General features: G+C 44.9%; 1 protein-coding gene across 1 annotated transcript in view; it reads left to right on the forward strand.

Annotated features, from left to right (window-relative positions):
• The window catches only part of LOC132377987 (protein SSUH2 homolog), a 75941-nt gene extending 56609 nt beyond the window's left edge, over positions 1-19332 (forward strand). The window contains exons 8-12 of the mRNA XM_059944555.1: positions 2952-3034; positions 4212-4304; positions 5612-5717; positions 13652-13759; positions 17358-19332. Coding sequence (XP_059800538.1) covers positions 2952-3034; positions 4212-4304; positions 5612-5717; positions 13652-13759; positions 17358-17498 — 531 coding nt within the window. The 3' untranslated portion in view covers positions 17499-19332. The remainder of the gene's footprint in view (positions 1-2951; positions 3035-4211; positions 4305-5611; positions 5718-13651; positions 13760-17357) is intronic.
• The last annotated feature ends 2135 nt before the right edge of the window (positions 19333-21467 follow it).

Here is a 21467-nt window from a genome sequence, read left to right on the forward strand (position 1 = left end):
AAACCTCTGCTGCCTTGTGGCTACACCCTGTGGCTGAACCCTGTTGGAAAACCTGGAGCTGGCGTCTCCGAGGCAACCCACCTTGAGCACTCCATTGACTGGCAGCTTCTGCAACGCCTCTGGTGCCAAACTGTATGAATCTCTTCCATTCCTGTGTGGAGAGGGGGAGCTATGCTGCCCTGGCTTACGTAGCACATAGATGTACGTGGTGGACCCTGGCCAACGGAGGGTGTGTCTCATTGCAATTTATAGAATATTTTATGTGTAGCACTGTACTGATGCCACAAAACAACTATTTTCACAACATCGATCAGTGATAATAAACCTGATTCTGATACTAATTCAGAGCAATGGGCAAACAGATCAGTGAGAATGCATGTCAGCAGTTGTAGAATTTGAATTAAATACAACTTTTTATTGTCTTTGTGTTTGAGATTGGGGCATCACTGGCGAGACCAGCATTCTTCACCAGCCTCTAGCTGCCCATGCAATGGTGGCGGTGAGTCACCTTCTAGACCCACTGCATTCCTCCTAGTGAAGGTGCTCGCTCCGTGTGGGAGTTGTAGGAACTCTAGAATTTACCCCAGTGATGAAGTACAACCTGTGGTGGGTTTCCAAGCTGGGAGAGCAAGTGACTGCTAGGAGAACCTGCCAGTGTGGTGTTCCCATGCCTCTTAAGCCTCATAAGGTCACAGATTTGGGAGGTGCTGTTGAAGTAGGCTGGGTGAGTAACCGTGGCAGGTTTTGTGGTTGCTGCTTACAGCAGTTGCTGTGTGCTGGTGATGAATATTCAGAGTGGTGGGTGGCTGCCGGTCAAGTGGGCTGCCTTGCTCGGGATGGTGCCAAGCCAAGGATGTTCCCAATAGTGGCGAAATCTAGAACCTGAAGGCACTGGCTCAGAATACAAGGACGTCTCTTTAGAACAGAGATGAGGAGGAACTTTTTTAGCCAAAGGGTGGTAAATCTGTGGAATTTATTGCCACAGACATCATTGGAGGCCAAGTCATTGGGTATATTTAAAACAGAGCTTGATAGGTTCTTGATTAGTAAGAGTGTCAAAGTTTACAGGGAGAAAGCAGGAAAAATGGAGTTGAGAGGGATAATAAATCAGCCATAATTGAATTGTGTAGCAGACTCAATGGTCTTATGCTGTTTTGAAAGTTATCCTGTTTATTCACACCCCAGGCTTGTGCCTAATAGAGGTGAGTTACTTACCAGACAACACCTGGCCATTGACCTGCTCAAGTAGGCATGGTGTTTGTGTAAACACGAGGAAATCTGCAGATGCTGGAAATTCAAGCAACACACACAAAATGCTGGTGGAACGCAGCAGGCCAGGCAGCATCTATAGGGAGAAGCACTGTCGACATTTCAGGCTGAGACCCTCTGTCCGGACGAAGGGTCTCGGCCGGAAATGTCAACAGCACTTCTCCATATAGATGCTGCTGGCCTGCTACGTTCCACCAGCATTTTGGTGGTGTTTGTGTGACTGGCTTCATTGAGATTCTGCTGACCAGGATATTGATGCAACAGTAATGCCTTGTGGATTTGGCAGATTCCCAATGTGTGGGGCCCTTTTTACTCTGACTGAGCAGACAGATTCCACCTGATGGGCTGGGCTGTGGTCACACTAATCTCTAGCTTTCAAAAGACCAAATAGAAACTGCAGATGCTGGAAATAGAAAATAAAACCTGAAGACAGAGGAAAACCCTCATTAGTCTGGTTGTGTGGAGGAGAACAAGCTGATGTTTTAAGTTGAAGTCCCTTCTTTAGAATAGAAATAACCTGAAATGTTAACTATTTTTTTTCCCGCAGTTGCTGCCTGACCTAGAATACAGAACACTACAACACTGTACAGGCCTTTCAGCCCTTGATGTTGTGCTGACCAAAAGTTTTAACTTACTCTAAGATCAATCTAATCCATGTAGCTCTCCATTTTTCTATCATCCATGTACCCAAAAAAGAGTTTCTTAAATGCCTTTACCACTACCCCGGCAGAGTGTTTCACATACTCATCACTCTCTGTGTAAATAAATAAATAGATAGATAGAACACTGCCTCTGACATCCCCCTCTATACTTTCCTCCAATCACAAAATTATTCCCCCTTGTGTTAGCCATTTCCACAGTGGAAGAAAGTCTCGTTACCCACTCGATCTATGCCTCTTATCATTTTGTACACGTCTATCATCTTCTCTCATCCATTTGCACCAAAGAGAAAATCCCTAGTTTTCTCAACCTGTTCTAAGGCATGTCTTCTAATCCAAGCAGCATCCTGGTAAATCTCTGCACCCTCTTTAAAGCTTCCGCATCCTTGTGATATTGAGGTGATCAGAACTGAACATAATATTCCAAGTGCGGTCTAACCAGAGTTTTATAGAGTCACACCATAACCTTGCAGCTGTTGAACTCATTCCCCGACCTGCCGTGTATTTCCAACATTTTCTGTTTTGTTTTAAAACTCCGGCTTTGATTCCAGGACAGGTACAGGTTCCTAACTATCCCACTGCCTTCATCCCTGATCTCTTGTTCCCTGATGCCTGATAACACAAGAAGAGCCTCCCACTGGGCAGAGGCATAGAGTCATTCAGGTGGAAAGAGGCCTTTCTACCCAAATGGCCTGGCTGAGCTAGGTTCCCATCTGAACGAGTCCCATTTGCCTGCTTTTGGCCTGTATCCCTCTAAATCTACCCTACCATCTACCTGTCCAAGTACCTTTTAAATGTTGTTAATATGCCTACCTCGCTTGCTTCTACTGACAGCTCATTCCGTATACAGGTTCCGATTAAATCTCTCCTCTCTACCAGTGCCCTCTAGTTCTTGATGCCCTAACCCAGGGGAAAGTCTCTTGAGCTGTGAAACCACATGTATTCTCGGGTAATTCAGCAGCATGTCTGGCCAGTTGATCCCCAAACGGGCACTGACACCAAGTTGTTCTTGTCTGAACACAGCTGAAGTGTCTCTCATGCGGAGGACGAGGGCTGTCACACGGGAATAAGAGGTGCATCCAGTGTGGGGGGAGTGGCTCGAAAAGGTAAGTGAAAGTAACGAGTGAAGAAAAGTCTTTCTTTTAAACAGGGAGTAGGAACAGAGACACAAGAGATTCTGCAGATGCTGGAAATCAGGATAAAACACACAAAATGCTAAAGGAACTCTGCAAGTCAGACAGCATCTATGGAGGGGAATAAACAGTTGATGTTTTAGACTGAGAACCTTCATCAGGACTGAAGCAGATTTCAATCAACATTAGGTCCTGACTTGGAAGTAGATAATTGATTCCGTAGAATAGGATGTTGCCCAATGACTAATAACGCAGGGGGCATAATTTTGGAGAGAAGTATGGGGAGGGGAGGTTAAGTCCGGTAGTTTTTTTTGATACGAAGAGTAATAGGTGCAAAGAATGCCCTGCTACAGATGGTGGTAGTAAGGCAGACATTGAGGTAGGCACATGAATGATAGATAAATGGAGGGGTTAGATTTATCTTTGAAAGGTCAGTGCAAGATCTTGGGCCAAAGGGCCTGTATTGTGCTATAGTTTTCTATGTTTTATTTCTTAACAATCTGCGTTTGGGCAGCAGGATGAATTTCCATTGGTGGGGCCTTGTGTGGAACAAGTCAGTTTTTCATCTGGTCTCAGCTGGTCCTGAGTTAGAGTCCCAACCTGAAATGTTTGCCATCTGTCTGCCTCCAGAGGTGCTGCTTAACTCTCCTGTAGTTTGCTTTCTCACTCCGGCTTCCATCTTCTGCACTCTTGTGTCTCTCTGATCTCAGATGGTTGTTGGTGGTGATGGGAGAGGGATGGTTTTAGTTTCCCATGATCTAGGAAGAAGACTGTGACCATTCACTTAATTAATTCCGCTCATGATTTTTATATATCTATATGGTCACCACTCAGCCTCCTATCCTCAGACTGCCATGCCTCTCTGCGTAACTCAAGCCCTCCAGTCCCTGGTAACACCCTTGTGAATTTTTTATTAATCCTTCCTAGCTTCATGACATCCTTTCTATAGCTGCACTGCACACAGTACTCCAAAGTGTGGTCTCACCAACAACTTGTACAGTTGTAACATAACGTTCCACCTCTTGTACTCAGTGCCTGACTGATGAAGGCTTTCTTTACACCCTGTCTAAATGCACCACAGGTTATTGAGCAGACAGTGTGGTGCTTCACACTGAGCTTTCTCCAGGTAACACGGTCTCCTCCTCTACAGGTGTGGACCTTGCCTAGGCCGAGGCACTCGATCCTGCCACGTCTGCAAAACCAGTGGCCAGCTACTGTTCTACATTCAACTGACAATAAGATGGTAAGTGTCGTGCTTGTATCTGATTTTCCCATATTGCATTTTAAAGGAGCATAATTATAGGATAGTTCTAACTTAACTTTGAGAAGTCCTAGCAAAATTGCACCTTTTGACTAATATTCTTTATTAAATTTCAATAAATAGAAGAGAATATTGAGGTGACTGAATCCACCAGTTTGGGAGGCTGGTGGGATTATGAGAGGAGGTGTGTTCTGTGCAGTCAGTGCTGCTGACTTGCACTGGGTTACCAACACGTGGTGCTGAGAGGTGACCTCTAGCTGAGGCTAGTACACATGCCCCCATTTCCCCTACCTCTCCAGATACTGGATACTGCCCCAGATTGTAGCTGGTATCTGCAGCAGTCTCTCTTAGATCAGATCTCCAGAAATTCATTGTTTTAAATTACAGAATCCAAATGTTCTTCTCTCTCTCTGTCTCTCCTACTCATCTCCCCCTCTTCACATCCCTCCAGAAAGATAAGTTGCTTTGAATGTGGCCTCATCTCCCTCTCTCAGCAAGACCAGTGCTGACTTGTCTCTCGGACTGTTTCAGTCCCTTTTGTTCTTTTCAACCTTCTCATACTTTTTTTTTCTGTTGGAAGGTCATCCACCTAGTTTGCCCAGTATGATGAAAGATTTACCTTTCTCCACATATGGTGCCTGAGCTTCTGAGTGTTCCTGCACTCAGAAGCCCTGGAGGAGCTCAGCAGGTTAGACAGCATCCATGGAGAGGAATAAACATTCGATGTTTCGGGCTGGGACCCTCCGCCAGGACTGGATAGGAAGAAGCCAGAATAAGAAGGTGGGGGGTGGGGGGGGGGGGAGTAAAAGCTTAGAAGGTGAGAGGTGAAGCCAGGTGAGGGGGGGAAATGGGTGGGCATGGGTGAGGATGAACTGAGAAGCTGGGAGGTGATAGGTGGAAGAGATAAGGACTGCAGAAGGAGAGGGAAAAGGGAAGAAAGAAGGGCACCAGAGGGAAGTGATGGGCAGGTGAGGAGAAGAGAAGGGGTCAGAGGAACACCAGAATGGGGAATAGAAGAGGGAGGGGGAGAAATTACTGGAAGTCAGATAAATCAATGTTCATGCCATCAGATTGGAGCCTTGCTGAGACCAATTCCCAGCATTCTCTATTTTTTAATTTTTGATTTTCACCATCTGTCATTGTGTTATTTAACATTGTTATTGTTGCTGCAAGATACAACACAGCAAGTACTAGTGTGTCATGTTGATAAGCAGGCAGTCTGTTTTATTGAGGCATTCTAGCATCACACCATGTCAGCCATCAGTAATTCCCTTCTTGTGCTTGGCCAGGACCAATAACATCTTTGAACAGGTAGCTGACCAACAAATCGGACTTCCTGTGACACTCTTCAGTAATGTGACGGGGCAGAATGTCTTTGCTGATGAAAACTACCAGGTAAGAGGGGGCCATCAGCTGACCAGTACACTGTGGTTTATGAAAGTCAAGTGTCAGAGACCAGATTCCTCCTCAGGGAACTGGCATCTCATGGGCAAAGGTTTTCCAAAGAGACTTGAATGTAGAAGCCTGACATGCAGTTGTATAAGGTTCACTGAGCCTGTAAAATGTTGCAATCTATATTTGTTTTAATTAGTTTGTAAGTTGCAGGTATTTGTTTTCTTATTTCTTGGACTTGTAACAAAACAGAGGGTTGCCATTTGGCCCATCGAATCTCTTCCAAATCCCTGAGGACAACCTTCCTCTATGCATTTCCCAGTAACTCTGCCATGTATTGTCCTTCACACATGCCCATCAACCTCACTTTGGTTCTTTTTACCATTTACCCTCAGTAGGGGTAATTTACAGGACTTGGGTAACTTCCAAGCACATCTTTGGGCTGTGGGAGGAAACCAGAATACCTAGGGGCAAACCCATGCATTCAGAAAAAGAACATGCAAACTCCTCATGGACAGCACCGGAGATTAGGATTGAACCCTGGTCTGTGGAGTGTAAGTGTAGTGTATTTAATATTTGAGTCATATTGTAAATATATTGTTGAGTAGGCATTCTTTATTTGTTTAAATCAGATTTTCTCAACCTTTTTACCTTGGAAGAACCTTTGAAATAATTTTCAGGTCTCAGGGAACCCCTGCTTAAAAATTATTATATCTAGAGCTCACGGTATGTTAGTGTGATCAGCAATTGGTAGATATAAAGTTCAAAAATAATTGTCAATGCTCTTTTAAGTAGGGAATGAATTTTTAGCCAATCTTTTTGGGGGGAGAAAAACAGATGGTTAAGCTTAGTTTACCTTTCTTGAAATTATTCTTTCTTTCTCTTCCATAAATTTTAAAAACTCATAAGGCAAACATAATAAATTTCTCGATTCTGGGTTGAACTTGAGAAGTGCACACACGGTTTTTACCTTCAACTGAAATGAGATGATTTTTATCCTTGCACTTAATGCTTGTTAGACAAGAAGAAGCTTGTTCACACATGTAAGAAGTTGCAGACTGCAGCAAAATGTTCATTATTTTCTTCAGGTTGCTCTTCTTTCACAGAAATCCAGAATGTGTCCCGGGGAGGTCAGTAAATCTCATCGTGTGTGCACGATCAGAGAGCAGCTCACGAAGTTCTTCCTTTTCTCTCAAAATCGAGTTCTCAGGCTGAGCGGAAGATTCAGAGAAAGGGTCCCTCCCCCAGTCTAGTTTCTGCAGCCATTCTTCATCTTCAAAGCACTTGGCAAAATCTGGCCTACTATTTGTTTTGGAAGTACTCCTGTAATTCACCTTTCAGCTCAAACACCCTGCTGAGGACTCTTCCTCTGCTCAGTCACCGGATGTAGCAGGAGACTGGTCAACTCTTTGTCCATGTTTTCACACAGTTTTTTTTAAACACCCTCAAGTGAACTGGTCTGAAAGCTACTTAATAATTTGCTTCCTGAATCTTTTTACTGACTGTGACTTTATTTTCAAAAGCTTTAATCTGTCTGTTTTGAGATTCAAATAGTCATTGAAAATAATCAGCACTTTTAGGTGTCATATGGCTGTGATTTGTAGTTAAATGTCTTTTCCATTTTGCTGGAGCCATTGCTGCATTTGCAGGTTGTTTGCCACAGACTAAGCACAATGGAAAAGGACAACTTGGATCATCAGTCTATGTGAAACCCATTGATAAGTAGCTTTCATTGTAAAGATAAGACACTAGCTGATTACTTTAGTCTCACCCACTGCTTTTGTCTCCAGGACCCAGAAGAGGCTGGTAGACTTGTTCTGGGGCAACAGGAGGCATTGGGTCTCTGCTGAGGTCCTGAGTCTTTCGATCTTGGAGGGCGGTCAGTCTCTGGTGTGTGTGCGCACACAGCCGGGGGCTGTCTGCATCGGGACCCTGCAGAGGTACCTTGTATAGCAACCACCCCCAGGATGACATGCACTGGCGATGCACTTTCTCCACTGGGGACACTGCCAACCAGAATCACCTTGGCATCTGGCAGCAGAGGAGGTCCCCATGGAAACCTCCTTATGCAGGGGCCTTTCGCCTGTACACAGGGGACCTGGGCTGGAAGGTGTGGCACGGGGCAGTACCGTACAACAGGTCTTTAAGCAGGTTCACTGACACCCTGGCCACCTGTCCATTCTGTGTCTGGGAGGAGTCAGTGTACCACGCTGATATGGAGTGTGAGAGGTTGCAGCCCCTGTGTGAGCATCTGAAGGGGCCGCTCCTCAGGTTCTGGTTTCATTTCAGCCCCGTGCTCCTCATATACGGGACGGAGAACGGAAGGGGGCGGGTCGCGAGGAGGATCTCCCAGTGGGCTTGCTCCTGGTCAAGATGGCCATTCACGGTCCAGGCAGCGAAAAGTCGAGGGCTCTGCCAGGGCCAGCTGCCCGCCCCTTTTCTGAGGGTACGTTCGTGCTCGGCTGTCCTTGAAGAGGGAGCCTGCCGTCACAATGGGCACAGTGGGGTATTTCTGAGTGTGGTAGGCCCCCCAGGGAATTAACTGTTTAGTAGACAGTAATAATCATATTTTAATTTGAATTTATTCGCTGTCCAATAAATACTTAATGTTTGTACTTTGTGTATTTGTTGTATAAATACACTTCTATACTTCTGTAAAACGAGACAGACTTGTTGTCTGTTGTTGTACTAGTGCAGTGAAATGACTCAGAAAATTGTAATTCTTCATCATTAACCTTATCAGAACTGTCTGTAGGCCTACAATCCTCTCTTCCATCGCATGTCTCCTCTTCAAAAGTCACCACACTTTTTAGAATGTTTTTAGAATGAACATTTCCCTCCAATTTTTTTCTACACCAATCAAGTTTGTTCGCTCCCTATAAGTCAGTTGACAAACTGTAAGGGGAAGCTGGCGGAGGTAATTTGGGAGGGAGAGGCTGGTGTCACAGCCAAAGTTGGGCATGTCCATTCCATGCTCAGAAAAGGCACTTAACGCTCCCCAGCAGCCTGCCGCCCTCCTCCCCTCCGCGTGATACAGCGCTCACCAGTTATTAACAGCCTCCCTTACCTTGCGCCAAAAACTGAGAATGAACACAGTCCTACTGTGGACTGCTGTACTGGGCTGAGAGATCTCTTACAAGATTATTTTCTGGTCTGCTCAGTCACTGCCCACCACTGCGAGCACTAGCATCGCGCATTGCGCAAAGTTAAAAAAAATAATGTGTTTTTTTTATCATGATATCTCGTGGAACCCCAGTTGAGAAACCCTGGTCTAAGTACTTGTGATACTCGTGTGCCTCACTTAAAGTAAAAGCAAAACTAAGACACCTTTCTCCAGAGCTCCCATCATTTCCAATTGTCCTTGTGTTTTAACAGTGGTGACGAGGAAGTTTTAAATGAACCTGAGACGATTACCTAGATGTTGAAGTGCAGTGAGACATTTCAGTTAAAAAAGAAAATGCAGCGAAAAACGGTTGATAAGTAAACAGCATAGCATGTGCTTCTTTTGAAGGGACGGCCATGGTGGAGTTTTTAAAAGAGACAGGAGGAAGACAAATTCAAATTGCAGAATGCTTTAGGCTTCATAACAGGAGTCAAAAGGATGGGGAGGCCATTTCAGCATACGTCTGAACAGAAACCTGCCTGGCCAAACAAATTGTCTTATGGCTGCAACAGGGGTTCACATACCAAATGCAGGGTTAAAGGCAAAACTTGCAGAAAATGCAACAAAGTAGGACACATATAAAGAGCATGTCAGGCAGACAAAAATAAATGGACTGCATAGGGAAGAGATAAAGATAAAAAGACAAATTGTAGTTTCAAAAAGAGCACTAATCTGCACACTTGATAATCCTGAGAGTGATACAGCCTTGAGGTTTAAAATGTGAGAACAATAGACGAGCAACGTGGCTTACATCAGAACAGCATTTCAAAGATACTGAATTGAAGCCTGCAGATATCCAACTAACAACTTGTACTAGAGAGAAAATATAACTCCTGTGGGAATGACATTCATAACAGTGAAATACAACAACCGACAATCCACATTAGACTGGTGTATGATTAAAAAGGAGGAGGTCCAGCATTGTGGGGCCATAAGACAATTACAACTTGATTGGAGATCCATTCACCATTTTCATGCCACATCCCCTGTAATAGTCAACTGGGTGAATTAAGAAAGGTACTGGATGATAACACAGCAGTGTTCAAAACTCAAACATATCAAGGTTAAAATTGTAGTAAATGAAAATGCCACACCCATGTTTTACAAAGCCTGTCCGGTTCGTTATACCATCCGTGAGTTAGATCACATGGAGGCTGAAGGGATTCTTTCCAAGGTTCCATGGGCAACACCAGTGATCCCAGTAGCCAAGAAGAATGGGTCTGTCAGGATCTGTGGTGGTTTTAAGGTCACTATCAACCCAGTATGAAAGTAGATCAAAACCCTCTGTCCGGGGTAGAGGATATCTCCACAAACCTTTCCGGAGGAAAATACTTCAGCAATACTTGGCTGAGGCCTACCTACAGATGGGAATGAAAGAAGAGTCCAAAGTGTTTCTCACCATAAACACTCAAAGGGTTTTATCGCAATAATGGGCTCCTTGTTTTTGGAAACACAAAATACACTGCAGATGCTGGGGTCAATAATGTCTTTCTTTTTTTTGAAAGAGCATCAGTACAAGCAGAGTAACTACCACCTCACCTCCGCCCCCAACCCTTGTTAGGGAAGATATTATCCCGCAAGAGTAAGAAATCCTCCATGGTGATTATATCTTTAGGCCTGAATGGGACAATTTAAAATTTACTATACTGTAGATGTCTATAAAGTAGTTGTATTATACAGTATACTGCGTCTACCAGTTGAGATGAGTTGGAGTTTATACCCAAGCAGGGCAGAGTGTTGCATATTTAATATTTCAGTAATATTGTAAATACATTGTCTAAGTAAGCATTCTTTATTTGTTTAAATCGTTCATTTTGGGTTTTATGTAAAAACAAAACTAAGACCTGGTCTCCTGGGTTCCCATCTTTTTCTTTCAATTAGTTTTTATGTTTTGGAGTTACAAAACATTACAGTGAGATCTCATCACAATGTTCCCCACTCCTCCCTCGAGCACTAAACTGAATGTTCATGGACATAAAGGCTTAACACTTAGACAGTATAGGGACTATATTTATGTAACAATTTATCGGTAAGAAATGACTAAACACTTAGACAGCATAGGTCCACGACGCTGTCTGCCCATTGGCCAGAGCTAGAGTCTGCAAGTCTGCTGGGAAAGTCAAAGGCCCAATGCCTTTCGGTCCGAGTCCATGCAGGCTGAAGACTGTGTCCTGGGGGTGAAGATCTATGTATGTGTGTGGGTGGAACAGACAAGTCTTTCTGTTGCTGTTTTATTGCTGTTGTGTTCAGTGTTATTCTGCAGAGTACTGTGGGTGTGCTGTGTTGGCACTGGAATGCGTGGTGACATCTGCTACCCCCAGTGGCGTGTGTTGACACACGTGATGCATGTCACTGTATGTTTGGATGTATATGTGATAAATAAATCTGAATCTCCAATCATAACCTTGGTATTATTAGCAGCACACCCTCATCAGCTGAGTAACCATCCATCAAAATCTATTTTGTTGCTTTTTCTAATTGTCCTGAAATAGCAACCCTGTAGTTTTGCACTCCTCTGCCAGAGAAATATCCTCCCTGCTTCCAACATTATCAAACCCACTTAAAAAATTTTAAATATTACAATGCAAGCATTTCCCATTCTTCTAAAGTCCAGAGTACAGAGAATCTCCCGTCGTATGTCTGGTGAACATTGCAGCATCCCTTTCATCGCAAGCACTCCTTCCCCAGGTAAGGAGACCAAAACTGTACACAATACTGAAGAGGCAGACTCGCCGTGATACTGATTGATGTTGGAAGATGTATTCCATCTCTCGATGCCAGCCTGAGTGATGTCCTGGTGAACATGAACTCCGCAGTCACAGAACAATCAGAACAATTGGTTTCTCCAGAAAGAATCAGACCGTTTCAGGACACTGCAACTCCAGAAACCCAAGCTGGGTGGCTGCGATTAAGGAAGATTATGTACTGATCATATTTATAGACCTGAGGAGAGAAAGAAATTGATGCAGAGTTTTGACTGGAGATGTCAACAACTCCTTCCCCCTCCTCAGATACTGCTTGAGTCACTGAGTTCTCCCAGCAGACAGTATATTACTACAGATTCTGGCACCTGTGGCCTCTTGTATCTCCAGCTACTAGAACCAGTCAGATTAATTGAAGAGCAAGGCTGCAGATCTAATAGTTTGATCTCAGGGTTGTATACTGCATACATACTTTGATAATAAATGTACTTTGAATCTTTGACCAGAGCATAAACCTCCTTACCTGCAGCTACCCAGCTTTGTTTAATGAACACATGCTTTCTGGAGTTGCAATGACATGTTATGTCCTAAATAGTCTGATTCTTTCCTGATTAGCCAATTGTTCTCATGATTCTGTGACTGCAGGAGGATTACATTCGCCTGTACATCACTAAGACCCTCAGAGGCTGGGATACGTCTTTGAACATAAATTATAAAAGCAATTAGAGACTCATTGTCTCTAGTCCTGATGAAGGGTCTTGGCCCTAATCATCAACTATTTAATCCCCTTCCTGGATGCTGCCTGCCCTGCTGAGTTCCTCCAGCATTTTGTGTGTGTCCCTCTGGATTTTCAATATCTGCAGAATCTCTTGTGTTTAACATTTGCTGCCCCTTGGGTACTGCGTACAGTTTCGGACTACCTACCCGAGAATGAATGTACTTGCGATAGAGGGGTTGCAGAAAAGTTTTGCCAGACTGGGTCTGTCACGAGGAAAGATTGAGTGGATTCTGTTCTCTAAGTTTTAGAAGATTGGGAAATATTTACAATATAATATTTAAAATTCATAAGAGGGCTTGATAGGATGGAAGCAGGGAGAATATTTCCCTGGCATTATTCCTCCATTTCAGGGCAGTTAGAGAAGGCAACAAAATAGATTTTGCTGAATGGTTTCTCAGCTGATGAGGGTTTGAGTAGTTATTGGGCCTTAAGACTGTGGATCAGCTGGAGGCACCTTGCCCCATGGGTAGAGTCCTAATACCCTAAGGGAGGCTGCACAGTTGGAGATCCTCTCAGCTGGCTGAGCCGGAGCAAAACCATTAACTCTAAAGTTTCTGGCAATGTATAATAATTAGGGCATTGGTACAGCACTGTATTTAAATTAAACACCAACTCTTTCATCATGTGATGTGACGTGGTGATATTACCATGTGTACTTAGTTGTACATAGTTGTACACATGTGTACATAGTTGCCCATGGAGCAGAACGTCCCACTGCACGTTTTCATCTTGTGTGTGTGCTGTTGTTGGGGTGTTCCTCAATAAACCATGTCTCTTTGTGGTAAGCCTAGTGTACCGCAGGGATGAACTCCAAGGCACATGTGACAAAACCCTGCACACTGGCTTTCATAGTGCTATTTAGAAAGGGACTACTGGAATTTACCTTGACGTCCAACTGCTGTGCACAGCAAGCCTACCACATTCCCTACAAGAGTGAAAACAGAAGTATTTGTATTGCACTTCAGAACCCACCTTGCCCATGAATGGTTATGAGTGTTGATGTATAAAGTATCGTTCTAGTTAACTGAAAAGGTGACTCTCCCATTTATCTAACCTATATAATTCTCTTCAACCTTAACTGGACCTTTGAAACACAGAAAAGCATCAGCTAGGAGATTTGGGCTTTTGACTCCGTGCAAAAGCTTTGATAACACTTTCTATAATCACTATCTATATCCTTTATCCAGCTTGGGATATTTACAGTCTTAAGAGATGATTGAAAGTATAACTGAACAATAGTTGCATTGGTACATATTACTAATACATATTCCTTTACCATGGTTTGATCTCTTAGGTTTATCCCATAGTCGGTTTTCCGGACTCTCTAATTGATCAGATCTCCCACCGTGGAGTTCAGGAACACCAGGACAAGTTTGGAAGAACCATGTGTATCCTCCAACAGGTGGGAATGAGCAATGAATCTGCTGTGTGGAACTCAATGTGGAATCAGTAGTAATAGTAGTAGGCCTCCGTTAGTCATGATAGGCCATGAATTTGTGCGTTGGAAAGTTTCCAGGGTGCAAGCCTGGGCAAGTCTCCCCTCTCTACGCCACCGATGTTGCCCAAGGGAAGGACACTAGGACCCATACAGCTTGGCACCGGTGTTGTAGCAGAGCAATGTGTGGTTAAGTGCCTTGCTTAAGTACACACACGTAGCCTCAGCCAAGGCTCGAACTAGTGATTGTCAGATCACTAGACAAATGCCTTAACCACTTGGCCACGCACCAACACAGTGAACACAGAATCAGTGAACTGGTATTAAAAGAGCGATTTTTTTAACTCTTAAAATGGAGTGGGTTGAGGTAAGTTTGGAAGTTAAAATTCAAAACATCTTAAACAGGAATTTAAACTGCAGAAACCTGCCCATTTCAGGTTTTAATAGGAGTGAGACAGGTGACAGATGATCAACAGATTGGTCTAGTAAATACTTCAATATACCCCCCTGCTTTTCCATTTAAATGGTGAGAAATCCAGCAGGTGAAGATGGCTGAATCCTTAAGTTAAATATCTTTCCAGGCCCAATAAGTTACTCAATAACCAGCCCCCAACCAGCCATCCCACCAGTCCCAAAAGATATCTTTCCCCAGCCTTGTAGTCCTTTGCTACCTATCATGGAGACTGGATCCAGGTAGGAAGCCTACATGTTGTATTCCAGTCCAACCCATTCATAACTCCATGCCAAGTCTCCATCTGGCCAGCTGTGTAAAGGTGTATATACAGATGTGTTTGACTTTCTCTGCCTTCTTTGTTCCACAGATTGGTGGTTAGTGTGATGTCCAATTTCCAGCTTTGCCATGTGGCCAGTGTTGCACAGAACATAAGACATCCATTCCCTGCACATTCACATGCCAAGAGCCTCTTAAACCACACCCCCATCATATCTAAATCCAAGCATCCACTACTCTCTGTGTAATTAAAAACTTGCCCCGCACATCTGTTTTGAACTTAATCCTCTCTGACCTTAAATTTATGCTCTCTGGTATTAGACATTTCCACCCTGGGAAAAAGATACTGACTGTCTACTCTATCATTTTCATTCAGATCTGATACTGAAGAAGACAACCCTAGTTGGTTTAACCCCTCTTCATGGCACATGTCCTCGAATTCAGACAGCTTCCAGGTGAACTTCTGCACCTTCTCCAAAGCCATTACATTGTTCCCATAATGCACCACCCTGAGTTGAATGCATTAGATGTGCTGTAAATGAGAGTTTTGTACAGCCTACATAACTCCCTGAATCATAACTCAGTGATTCAGTGATTCATGGCAAACTCAGTGCTTTGACTACTAAAGGCAGGCATGCCACCACTTTACACTCTATCAACTTGTTTGACCACTTTCAGAAAGCAATGGACATAAACCCACATTTACACTATTGAGGATACTACCATTGACTCTAATTTCCTCTTACATTTCATCTCAAAGTGCAACTATTCACACTTACCTCCTGTTCCTAATGAAGTGATCCCTGGGTATATTTCTGTGTGGTTTTGGTTTTCTGCTGCTGTAGCTCATCCGCTTCAAGATCAACATGCTGTGCATTCAGAGATGCTCTTCTGCACACCACTGCAATAACACGTGGTTTGAGTTACTGTTGCCTTCCTATCAGCACGAACCATTCTCCTCTGACCTCTCTCATTAACAAGGCGTTTGTGCCCACAGAGCTGCCACTCACTGGATGTTTTTATTGTTTTTGCACAATTCTCTGTAAACTCGAGAAACTGTTATGAGTGAAAACTCCAGGTGAGTAGTGTCTGAGATACTCCAACCACAATCATCCCACAGTCAAAGTCACTTAGATCACATTTCTTCCCCTTTCTGATGTTTGGTCTAAACAACAACTGAACCTCTTCACCATGTCTGCATGCCCTCACGCATTGAGTTGCTGCCACATGATTGTCTGGTGAGATATTTGCATTAACAAGCAGGGTGAACCGTGGTCACTGAGTGTGTACCCCATTATATGCTTTGGCAACTTTTTATACTACCCACAAAGCCACCAGTCTTTGTCATCTGCAGACTCGGTAACCCACCATCCATGTCCATATGTGAGGTCCCGGTACAGATCTGAGGGTCACATTTGCAATCACTCAGGAGTAAAGTCATACCATTCATAAATGTGGACAAGCATTTACTGTTTCTCTGATACTGTCTATGAATTTTTTTACTTAGAGATACAGTGCAGAACAGGCCCTTCCAGCCCACTGAGCCACACCGTCTATCAACCCATTGATTTAATCCCAGCCTAATCACAGGAAAATTTACAGTGACCAATTAACCTACTAACCGGTACGTCTTTGGATTGTAGGACAAAACCTGGGACACCCGGGCCAGGCTCACGTGCACGTGGAAAGAACATACAGGTGATGTGGGAATTGAACTCCAAACTCTGACGCCCTGGGATAGGATAGTGTCACGCTACTATGGCACCCAAGATAATGTTAGTTGTCCAGCAATTTCTGCCCACACCATCATAAACTGGCTCTCACTGTTCCAGACAATATCTGTTGTGGAACAGTCTCGGGAGAATAATATGCTCTTGGTTAACTTGCAAATTAAGGGGACAGTTCACCAACATTAAATGACTTAACAAAGTGATTGCTTATGCACTTCCACAGAATCTAGGTGTATTTTTTGCTGTATGTAGCTGCTGAACTCTGTTTTAATGGATGTCCTGGTGGTGACATCGAGGCAGCACTCCAGGTCCAGAGGCTTCAGGAAAAATAGGGTGGATTAAGGGAAGGTTGAAAACCTTGGGTCAAGGGCACAGACATTTTTATTTACAAAGCCTACGTTGGGAGTTGGATCATACCTCTCTGAAGGGCAATGTCTTTGTCGATTCAGATCTTTCAACTCTGATCGAGGAAGTGAGGATTGTGAGGACCAGGCCGCAAACCACACATTCCAGCACCAACGCAGAGTCCCCACAATACTCGGCAGAGCGACACAGAACACAACAACATCGAAACAAGCCCCATTTGTCCGTCCCACTCACCAATCCATGCACGTGCAGTCACCTAACTCCAAGACAGGTCATCTTCTTTGTCCTCACAGGACTCATGCATTTGCAGCCATTGGGCCCCAACTTCCTCAGTGGAATTGCAGAGATTACAGACCCAAGCTCTCGCCATCAAGCCACAATTGGACTTATGATCGGCCTTTGGGCTTTGATCCGGACTTCCAATGAGCTATCTGGATTTGCTCTGGATCACCTTTCATCACATCCTCATACTTGGTCCTTGGCCATCTCTAACTAATCCATTCAAGTGTCATCTAAACAGTCCTTAAAGGCTTTCAGTGATGTGGCTCCAACCAGTCTTTCAAGCAATGCATTCTAAGTACATCCCTTCTAAATCTCTTCCATCTTATTCTCTGGTTTTATTTATCTCCAATATAGAGAAAAGTTTCCTACCTTTCCTGCAGTGTGGACTTGGGATTGAATGGATTACACCATGCCTAATACAGCGCAATTTAATTATACCATCTCTCCTTCATTTCAGCGGCAAACTATTGAACTGATTCCCGTGACCAAAGTGCTCTTCCAATGGAAAAGTCAGGAGCACAGTTACTTTGTGTACGGCACAGAAGACAATGTCTACGCTCCAGACTATCCCGGCAAGTGTCGCTGCAACATTCTCTGATCCCTTCCCTCGTCTCCAGTGTCTGTCTGACTCAGCTCAGTCGGAGCATGGAGATAGGTGAGGATGTTCAATGGCGTTACTTAGAAGAATGAGAGCTGAGCTGCTGTGTTTCAGCATCATGTTTGTTCCCCTCCATTAACGCTAGCAGAAGAATTCCTCAGACATCCCCCTGACGTGTAAGATTTGGGTACTATGACTGCATCCTTTCCCTGCAAAATAACTGCTGCCTTTTGTCACAGCTAGACTATTCTGAGAGGCTTCATAAAGATGTGTATTTAGATTTTCAAATGCTCTCTGGAACATACAGTTTCACTTTCCACTTTCCACTCATTTATTCATAAACCAATGCCTCACTGCTTCCCTGCTCCTCTACCCCACCCTCACATCTCAATGTATTCACAGCTCTGGCTGTGATTTTCTTTTTTAAATGTGTGTTTAATCTGAGCATTGGTGGTAAGGCTGCTAATTATCCCACAGTGCACTTGTGGAGATGATGCCAAGCATTGGCAAAGAGCTAACTGATAAGGCTGGTCTTCCTTTGCTGTTAACCATGCACAGTTGGATTGTACAGCAGAAAATTGGATGGAGAGTCAATATTTAGCTACTGGTACCCTTCAGAAGCCTGACAATCTGCTAGCAGGACAGAGTGATGGCCAGTAACACTTAAGGAAGATGACTCAATGCATAATCTGCTGGAGCAACTCAACAGATCGAGCTGCATCCATGGGAGGAGAGGAATTGTCAGTGTTTTGGGTCAAACCCCTGCATCAGGGTCCAAAACGTTGATGATTCTTTTCCTTCCACAGATGCTGCTTGACCACCCCCTGAGATTTTCTAACAGGTGACCCCACCCCATTGTAAGCAGGCTTTCTCAACCATTACCATAGGCAAACCAGCCGACACCCACCTGAAGGATAACGCAAAAAAAAAATTTGTTAGTTCCTGTGCCTGACTCCATGTTGCTATCAAAACTGTGCCTCCATATTAAAAACCTCAGAAAGGCATCAAATGATATATGGTAGTCAAGGCCTGACATGTGACTGACTCCCATCAGCAGCTAGGTTTCCAGAGAAACCATTAACCAAGGTTCGTGAGCTGAAGTGTATTGTGATACCAACCAGAATCCAGGTGTGGATATGTTGGGGAGCCCAGCTATTTACAGAATGCTGCCAGGACTACTACCATTCGCAAATGCAGATCTTATTCTGAACCAGCATGGTGAGAAAGAGAAAAGATGATTCACATATTATTCAAAGTATCTTTAATGTACACAAACATATAAACAATGTATATACATATTTGTATAGGGTAAAAATAAGTAGATATACACACTATATGTCAGAATAAAACTATAAATGTGTTATGTCTGTATTAAAGTAAAATATCTATCCATTTAAAAACTCAAAGCAATAATATGGAGAAATGTAAATACTTACTATAATAAAATGTGCATTTTTTGTATAAAATGGTATCCCTGTCCATGGCTATAGTAAATGGCAGGAAGTAGTTGTCACTCTCCAAAATGCTCACCCACAGAGAGACCTAACACCTGGCATCAGCTACAGTATGGTCTCTCCTCTAATCGGCCTGTCTACATCCTGTGTCAGGAATTCTTCCTAGACACACCTAATAAATTCCAGTCCACCTCAACCTTTCACATTAAGGAGGCACCAGGCAACATCAGAGGAGTTGAAGTCACCCATGGCATTTCGCAGCTTCCCAAAACCTAGCTCTTGATCTGTTCCTCTCCCTGTCGCTCTTGGAAAGACGCTATTGACGTTTATGGAAAACTAAATACAGTAAAGGTAGAAAAGAGGATTTTAAAATAGAGTCTAGGTTATATCCCGTATGGTTAATCCCCATCTTCTAATTACTTTCACCCTAGCCTACATCTGAACTCAACTCTTCCTATTCCTTAATATATTAAAGATGGATCTCCATGCACTTCTACATTTTGAATCGTCTCACCTTTAAAAGAAGATGTTTTCAGTGGTGCAGGTGCAGAGCTGCTGCTATACAGGAACAGTAGCCTGGTTTTAATCCTGACCTCCAGTGCTGTCCATGCAGAGTTTCCACGCTCTCCCAATGTATGGGTTTCTCCCATTGCATGTTAACTGGCTGCTAGAAATCTCCCCTAGTTTGGGGTAAGAGGTAGACTCTGGAGAGGGACTTGATGGCAATGTAGGGAGAATAAAAGATGGGAATAATATAGCATTAGTGTAAATGAGTGGTTGGCACAGATTTGGGTGGGGGGAAAGGACAAAAGGCTTGTTTCTGTGCTATATGTGGAATCATTGACATCATGCTTTCCAACCAAAGGTGCTGGCAAGCCAGCAGGACTTACACCGCCAGGACTCACACCACCAGGACACATAAAACCAGGACTCACACCACCAGAACTCACACCACCAGGACTCACACCACCAGGTCTCACACCACCAGGACTCACACCACCAGGACTCACACCACCAGGTCTCACACCACCAGGTCTCACACCACCAGGTACACACACCACCAGGACACACACCACCAGGACTCACACCTCCAGGACTCACACCACCAGGTCTCACACCACCAGGACTCTCATCACCAGGACTCACACCACCAGGACTCACACCACCAGTACACACACCACCAGGACACACACCACCATGTCTCACACCACCAGGACTCACACCACCAGGTCTCACACCACCAGGACACATAAAACCAGGACTCACACCACCAGGACTTACACCACCAGGTCTCACACCACCAGGACTTACACCACCAGGACACATAAAACCAGGACTCACACCACCAGGTCTCACACCACCATGTCTCACACCACCAGGACACACACCACCAGGTCTCACACCGCCAGGTCTCACACCGCCAGGTCTCACACCACCAGGTCTCACACCACCAGGACTCACACCACCAGGACTCACACCGCCAGGTCTCACACCACCAGGACTCACACCACCAGGACTCACACCACCAGGTACACAGACCACCAGGACTCACACCACCAGGTCTCACACCACCAGGACTCACACCACCAGGTCTCACACCGCCAGGTCTCACACCACCAGGACTCACAACACCATGTCTCACACCACCAGGACTCACACCACCAGGACACACACCACCAGGTCTCACACCGCCAGGTCTCACACCACCAGGTCTCACACCACCAGGACACACACCACCAGGTCTCACACCACCAGGACTCACACCACCAGGACTCACACCACCAGGACTCACACCACCAGGACTCACACCGCCAGGACACACACCACCAGGTCTCACACCACCAGGACTCACACCACCAGGACTCACACCACCAGGACTCACACCACCAGGACTCACACCGCCAGGACACACACCACCAGGACTCACACCACCAGGTCTCACACCACCAGGACACACACCACCAGGACTCACACCACCAGGTCTCACACCACCAGGACACACACCACCAGGTCTCACACCACCAGGTCTCACACCACCAGGACACACACCACCAGGTCTCACACCGCCAGGTCTCACACCACCAGGTCTCACACCACCAGGACTCACACCACCAGGTCTCACACCACCAGGTCTCACACCACCAGGACTCACACCACCAGGACTCACACCACCAGGACTCACACCACAAGGACTCACACCACCAGGACTCACACCACCAGGAATCACACCACCAGGACTCACATCACCAGGACTCACACCACCAGGTCTCACACCACCAGGACTCACACCACCAGGACACATAAAACCAGGACTCACACCACCAGGACTTACACCACCAGGTCTCACACCACCAGGACTCACATGTCCAGGACTCACACCACCAGGACTCACAACACCAGGTCTCACACCACCAGGACTCACATGTCCAGGACTCACACCACCAGGACTCACACCACCAGGACTCACAACACCATGTCTCACACCACCAGGACTCACACCGCCAGGACTCACACC

Source organism: Hypanus sabinus, chromosome 19 (assembly GCF_030144855.1).
Source record: "Hypanus sabinus isolate sHypSab1 chromosome 19, sHypSab1.hap1, whole genome shotgun sequence".
Lineage (NCBI taxonomy): Eukaryota > Metazoa > Chordata > Chondrichthyes > Myliobatiformes > Dasyatidae > Hypanus > Hypanus sabinus.